Below are 7,500 nucleotides of genomic sequence, written 5' to 3'. Positions count from 1 at the left end.
GCTCTACAACAAGAGAGGAGACCGGACCCAATGTCCCAGCAGACAGAGACATTCATCTACTGCTGCTCTACAACAAGAGAGAGGAGACCGGACCCAATGTCCCAGCAGACAGAGACCTTCATCTACTGCTGCTCTACAACAAGAGAGAGGAGACCGGACCCAATGTCCCAGCAGACAGAGACCTTCATCTACTGCTGCTCTACAACCAGAGAGAGGAGACCGGACCCAATGTCCCAGCAGACAGAGACCTTCATCTACTGTTGCTCTACAACAAGAGAGAGGAGACCGGACCCAATGTCCCAGCAGACAGAGACCTTCATCTACTGCTGCTCTACAACAAGAGAGAGGAGACCGGACCCAATGTCCCAGCAAACAGAGACCTTCATCTACTGCTGCTCTACAACAAGAGAGATGAGACCGGACCCAATGTCCCAGCAGACAGAGACCTTCATCTACTGCTGCTCTACAACAAGAGAGAGGAGACCGGACCCAATGTCCCAGCAGACAGAGACATTCATCTACTGCTGCTCTACAACAAGAGAGAGGAGACCGGACCCAATGTCCCAGCAGACAGAGACCTTCATCTACTGCTGCTCTACAACAAGAGAGAGGAGACCGGACCCAATGTCCCAGCAGACAGAGACATTCATCTACTGCTGCTCTACAACAAGAGAGAGGAGACCGGACCCAATGTCCCAGCAGACAGAGACCTTCATCTACTGCTGCTCTACAACAAGAGAGGAGACCGGACCCAATGTCCCAGCAGACAGAGACCTTCATCTACTGCTGCTCTACAACAAGAGAGAGGAGACCGGACCCAATGTCCCAGCAGACAGAGACATTCATCTACTGCTGCTCTACAACAAGAGAGAGGAGACCGGACCCAATGTCCCAGCAGACAGAGACCTTCATCTACTGCTGCTCTACAACAAGAGAGGAGACCGGACCCAATGTCCCAGCAGACAGAGACATTCATCTACTGCTGCTCTACAACAAGAGAGAGGAGACCGGACCCAATGTCCCAGCAGACAGAGACATTCATCTACTGCTGCTCTACAACAAGAGAGAGGAGACCGGACCCAATGTCCCAGCAGACAGAGACATTCATCTACTGCTGCTCTACAACAAGAGAGAGGAGACCGGACCCAATGTCCCAGCAGACAGAGACATTCAACTACTGCTGCTCTACAACAAGAGAGAGGAGACCGGACCCAATGTCCCAGCAGACAGAGACCTTCATCTACTATTGCTCTACAACAAGAGAGGAGACCGGACCCAATGTCCCAGCAGACAGAGACCTTCATCTACTGCTGCTCTACAACAAGAGAGAGGAGACCGGACCCAATGTCCCAGCAGACAGAGACATTCATCTACTGCTGCTCTACAACAAGAGAGAGGAGACCGGACCCAATGTCCCAGCAGACAGAGACCTTCATCTACTATTGCTCTACAACAAGAGAGGAGACCGGACCCAATGTCCCAGCAGACAGAGACATTCATCTACTGCTGCTCTACAACAAGAGAGAGGAGACCGGACCCAATGTCCCAGCAGACAGAGACCGTCATCTACTGCTGCTCTACAACAAGAGAGGAGACCGGACCCAATGTCCCAGCAGACAGAGACCGTCATCTACTGCTGCTCTACAACAAGAGAGGAGACCGGACCCAATGTCCCAGCAGACAGAGACATTCATCTACTGCTGCTCTACAACAAGAGAGAGGAGACCGGACCCAATGTCCCAGCAGACAGAGACCTTCATCTACTGCTGCTCTACAACAAGAGAGAGGAGACCGGACCCAATGTCCCAGCAGACAGAGACCTTCATCTACTGCTGCTCTACAACAAGAGAGGAGACCGGACCCAATGTCCCAGCAGACAGAGACCGTCATCTACTGCTGCTCTACAACAAGAGAGGAGACCGGACCCAATGTCCCAGCAGACAGAGACCTTCATCTACTGCTGCTCTACAACAAGAGAGAGGAGACCGGACCCAATGTCCCAGCAGACAGAGACATTCATCTACTGCTGCTCTACAACAAGAGAGGAGACCGGACCCAATGTCCCAGCAGACAGAGACCTTCCTCTACTGCTGCTCTACAACAAGAGAGAGGAGACCGGACCCAATGTCCCAGCAGACAGAGACATTCATCTACTGCTGCTCTACAACAAGAGAGAGGAGACCGGACCCAATGTCCCAGCAGACAGAGACATTCATCTACTGCTGCTCTACAACAAGAGAGAGGAGACCGGACCCAATGTCCCAGCAGACAGAGACATTCATCTACTGCTGCTCTACAACAAGAGAGAGGAGACCGGACCCAATGTCCCAGCAGACAGAGACCTTCATCTACTGCTGCTCTACAACAAGAGAGGAGACCGGACCCAATGTCCCAGCAGACAGAGACCTTCATCTACTGCTGCTCTACAACAAGAGAGATGAGACCGGACCCAATGTCCCAGCAGACAGAGACATTCATCTACTGCTGCTCTACAACAAGAGAGAGGAGACCGGACCCAATGTCCCAGCAGACAGAGACCTTCCTCTACTGCTGCTCTACAACAAGAGAGAGGAGACCGGACCCAATGTCCCAGCAGACAGAGACATTCATCTACTGCTGCTCTACAACAAGAGAGGAGACCGGACCCAATGTCCCAGCAGACAGAGACCTTCATCTACTGCTGCTCTACAACAAGAGAGAGGAGACCGGACCCAATGTCCCAGCAGACAGAGACATTCATCTACTGCTGCTCTACAACAAGAGAGGAGACCGGACCCAATGTCCCAGCAGACAGAGACATTCATCTACTGCTGCTCTACAACAAGAGAGGAGACCGGACCCAATGTCCCAGCAAACAGAGACCCACTGGGTACATACTGCTCCAATCAACCTTGTCATTTCATCAACCACGTCATTTCAATGAAATTACGTTTAACGAACGTAGAATAGACGTTGAATTGATGTCTGTTCCAAGTCGGTAAGGAGAGAGTAAGACATAAGACTACCAGAAAGGAAAATCTTAGAGGCACAAATGACTGTAATGGGTTGGAGTCAGCACCTAAACATCAACACACAGGTATGACTGAGAACAGAGGGAGAGAGTGTCACGCCCTGACCTTAGAGTTCCTTATTATTTTCTATGTTTGGTTAGGTCAGGATGTGACTCAGGTGGGAAAGTCTATGTTTTCTATTTCTTTGTTTTTGGCCGTGTGTGTTTCCCAATCAGAGGCAGCTGTCTATCGTTGTCTCTGATTGGGGATCATACATAAGTTGTCATTTTCCTTTTGGGTTTTGTGGGATCTTGATTTCTGTTTCGTGTTTTCTGCCTGACAGAACTGTGCGCTTTCGTTTTCACGTTTGTTATTTTGTTTGAGTGTTTTTGAAATAAAAGAATCATGAACACTTTCCACGCTGCGCTTTGGTCCACTCTTCATTCGACCAACGAGGGCCGTAACAGAGAGATGTGTATGGATGGTTGAGGAATGAGAAGAAAGACAGAGACAGAGAGAAAGAGAGAAGGAGAGAGAGGAAAAACCACAGAGAGGGATGTATGGAGTGAGGGAAGGAGTGGGAGGGTGTAGTGAACTATAGCCATCATGCATGCATTCCTAGTTTGGTATTGGAATGTTGAGGTTTGTTACAATCCGCTGCAGAGAGATTGATTTGTCTCTGTGAGGGACTTTCACTGGGCCAAGTCCTCCCTCCCCGTTGTCTCTGGTTTGGGATGTGTGGAGAATGTTTATATGAGAGATCGATGTGAGCAACCCATCCCTGTGTGTGTGTGTGTGTGTGTGTGTGTGTGTGTGTGTGTGTGTGTGTGTGTGTGTGTGTGTGTGTGTGTGTGTGTGTGTGTGTGTGTGTGTGTGTGTGTGTGTGTGTGTGTGTGTGTGTGTGTGTGTGTGTGTGTGTGTGTGTGTGTGTGTGTGTGTGTGTGTGTTCCTGTGCGCATGCATGCGTGAGAATGTTTATATGAGGGGTTGATGTGAACCCATTCCATTATAACGACTGTCTGTAAAAGCTGAAAAACAACACAAAGTTTTATACAGAGTGTATTTGTGAGGAGGGAGACATTTGATACTGGTGATAAAACTCTGAAGTATACTGGCTAGGATCTCCTTGTAAATGTCCAGAGCTGATGGTTGGAATGCATGCATGTACGTTTATGTGTGTGTGTAGTGTGCCTGTGTGTGTGTCTATAGGTGTGTGTGTTGATGTGCATGCCCTTGTGTTTGTGTGCGTCCGTGAACATCAATGGGTGTGTGTGTGCACAAGAGTGTGTTTGTGCATCTCCGGCCTTACCTGCTTGGTTGGTAGTGATGGTCACAGCAGCATATTGCCTCATGGTTGGGGCTAACTGGGACACTCCATTCTGAGCCTCAATCTCGAAAGTGTAGTTGGTGTGAGCCAGCAGGTCTCCCACGGTAACGGTAGTGTTCTGCAGGCCCGCAGCGCGAGGGAGGAACCGCACATTGCTGCGACATGCCTCACACACCCTCTGGCCAGGCCTGCAGCGCTTACACAGCACGGTGAAGGTAACGTCCTTACGACCTCCCGTGTCCTCCGGCCAGGACCAGTCCAGAATCACTGAGGTCTCGTTGATGACTGAGATCACATTACGAGGAGCTGAGGGAGGACCTGGAGAGACAGAGCCAGAGAGAGAGTGAGCGAGAGAGTGAGAGTGAGAGAGAGAGAGAGACAAAGCCAGAGCGAGAGAGTGAGCGAGAGAGAGACAGAAAGAGAGACGGAGAGAGAGAGTGAGCGAGAGAGAGACAGAAAGCGAGAGAGAGAGAGAGAGAGCGAGAGAGAGAGAGAGAGAGAGAGAGAGAGAGAGAGAGAGAGAGAGAGAGAGAGAGAGAGAGAGAGAGAGAGAGAGAGAGAGAGAGAGAGAGAGAGAGAGAGAGAGCGAGAGAGAGACAGACAGAGAGAGACGTAGAGAGAGAGTGAGCGAGAGAGAGACAGAAAGAGAGAGACGTAGAAAGAGAGTGAGCGAGAGAGAGACAGAAAGAGAGAGAGTGAGCGAGAGAGAGTGAGCGAGAGAGAGAGAGAGAGAGAGAGAGAGAGAGAGAGAGAGAGAGAGAGAGAGAGAGAGAGAGAGAGAGAGAGAGAGAGAGAGAGAGAGCGAGAGCGAGAGCGAGAGCGAGAGCGAGAGCGAGAGCGAGAGCGAGAGAGAGAGAGAGAGTTCACTGTTCATTTCTAATAGTTTTTTGTTGATATTGTTTTGTGTCTTCTCACTTTTGCTTATTGTTTATTTCACTTGCTTTGGCTACGTAAACACGTTTCCCATGCCAATAAATCCCATTTGAATTGAGAGAGAGAGAGTGGGGGGGTAAAAATATATATTATATTAATACAATTGTGTGTGTGATTGAGTGACAGCAGTCTGTCCCTTTGGGCAGCAGAGTCAGTTCAGCCACCAGTCACAGGGAGGAAGAAGGACAGAACACTGGTTCAGGCCAAACCTCAAACTCTCACTGGCAGATGGAAATGACATGTTCTTACTGTGAACAGATTCTCTGAATATTTCCAGACTTTAATGTCAGACCTGAGGGGATAATTACACAGGGAGCTAACCAGAACTACGGAGAGATCCTCAGCAAAGAATTGAACGAGGGAGGAGATGGGGTGAGTAGGGTTGACTTTGACAATATAAAGCCTTGTTTGTTTGTTTGTCTGAGGTGCTGGGGTTCAGACAGCGGATACAGTCAACTCCACAGTCCTCTACTGTTCTAGCTCCTCCACTCTACTGTACATTCACTACGCCTATCTAGCAGCCGAGCCATAATACTGATGAGACTAGAGCTCTGGGTTTTACGTGTCTTTGACCTGAGGCTCCCACGTATGGTGTGTCATGTCTAGATATATAGATTACCAGATGTGATATGAACAGTAGGACAGTGGGTGGAGATCATATCATACATGTGTAAATCTATATTCTTCTCCGATCTCTATGTTCCTTCCCAGACTCCTGCTCATTTACTTAGTCTATAAAGGTTTTAGGGCTGTAAAACAGGACTCTCCCTAATAAACAGGAGGAAACTGGAAATAAAGGTCTGCTCTGGTTGTCCTTAACTCCCCCCAGGGACTACAGACATGGCTGATGCAGTGGGTGTCATATGGTGGCAGTCATCAGAGCTGCCAGGGCAGTGATTTCTGGGTACTGTAGTTAAGCATGCTTGGCATCAGCCATCTGCTTCTGTGAACCATCCGGATACAGCTCAGAGAGAGAGCGAGAGCGCAAGATATTGTCCTCAGAGACATAGCAGCTAAAACAGTTTAGAGAATAAACAAACAGTACTTTCAGAGAGTAAACTATTTTTGGCTCTCACTCACAAACACAGAGACTTACGTGTGCAGGCTGTAGATGGCGGGTCTCCATCAGCGCGGAAGTAGTTTTTCTCGCAGCCACAGTGTAGAGCTCCCTCATGATGGGTGAAGCTGTGAGGTGGACACTTAGAACACTGGACGTTACCCAGCAGAGACTTATAGAACCCTGCTCTGCATGCTGGAGAGAGAGAGAGAGAGAGAGAGAGGAGGGGAGGGAGGAGGGAAGAGAGAGAGAGGAGGGGAGGGAGGAGGGAAGAGAGAGAGAGGAGGGAGGAGGGAAGAGCGAGAGAGGAGGGGAGGGAGGAGGGAAGAGAGAGAGAGAGGAGGGGAGGGAGGAGGGAAGAGAGAGAGAGGAGGGGAGGGAGGAGGGAAGAGAGAGAGAGGAGGGGAGGGAGGAGGGAAGAGAGAGAGAGGAGGGGAGGGAGGAGGGAAGAGAGAGAGAGGAGGGGAGAGAGGAGGGAAGAGAGAAAGAGGAGGGGAGGGAGGAGGGAAGAGAGAGGAGGGGAGGGAGGAGGGAAGAGAGAGAGGGGAGGGGAGGGAGGAGGGAAGAGAGAGGTGGTGAGTATACAGGCTACACAGCAAAATTGACAATAACAATGTCCACAGAGAAATAAACGTATAATTAATAATCAAGATGTATAACTAGAAAAGAAAAGACAGAACAAAAGACACATACAGATGGAGAGAGACAGGACAACAGGAAACAAAAGACGGGAGATGAGGAGGGAGGGGGGATGGATTTTTCCAATCAAACGTTTCATTACTATACATGCTAGATTAATTACTTTAATCTTCTCTTATGACCGTGAGTATATGAACCCACAGACACACATACACACACACACACACACACACACACACACAGAACCCCCCGACAAATCTATACCAAGGGGTAATGGGAGGGAAGAATACAAAATGAAAGAACTGTATGTTTCACCAATGCCTCTCTCCCGCTCTCTCAGACCCATCCAAGACCAAGTATAAAATATGGAAATGCAGCTGTTAGAATGGGGGAAGGCTGAGTAACTAGTATTCATCATTCACTGTACACATACAACTAACATCAACAACGTGCATGATAGTCTTTCATGGTTTTTTAAAACGTTTGTGTGTTGAAAATGTCTAACCACTTGTATAATTGTATTTTCAGACACTTCAAATAGACATACATACCCC

General features: G+C 49.1%; 1 protein-coding gene across 2 annotated transcripts in view; it reads right to left on the bottom strand.

Annotated features, from left to right (window-relative positions):
- The window catches only part of LOC139546548 (ephrin type-A receptor 3-like), a 148,785-nt gene that overhangs the window by 66,712 nt on the left and 74,573 nt on the right, over nt 1-7,500 (bottom strand). For both annotated transcript variants that reach the window (XM_071355052.1, XM_071355051.1), the window contains exons 4-5: nt 6,347-6,502; nt 4,300-4,635 (exon numbers count right to left, since the gene is read on the bottom strand). In XM_071355052.1, the coding sequence (XP_071211153.1) occupies nt 4,300-4,635; nt 6,347-6,502 (492 nt within the window). The remainder of the gene's footprint in view (nt 1-4,299; nt 4,636-6,346; nt 6,503-7,500) is intronic.

This window comes from Salvelinus alpinus, chromosome 20 (genome assembly GCF_045679555.1).
Source record: "Salvelinus alpinus chromosome 20, SLU_Salpinus.1, whole genome shotgun sequence".
NCBI classification, from domain to species: domain Eukaryota; kingdom Metazoa; phylum Chordata; class Actinopteri; order Salmoniformes; family Salmonidae; genus Salvelinus; species Salvelinus alpinus.
Note: the sequence above shows the minus strand (reverse complement) of the source record. Positions and strands in the feature narration are given on the sequence as shown.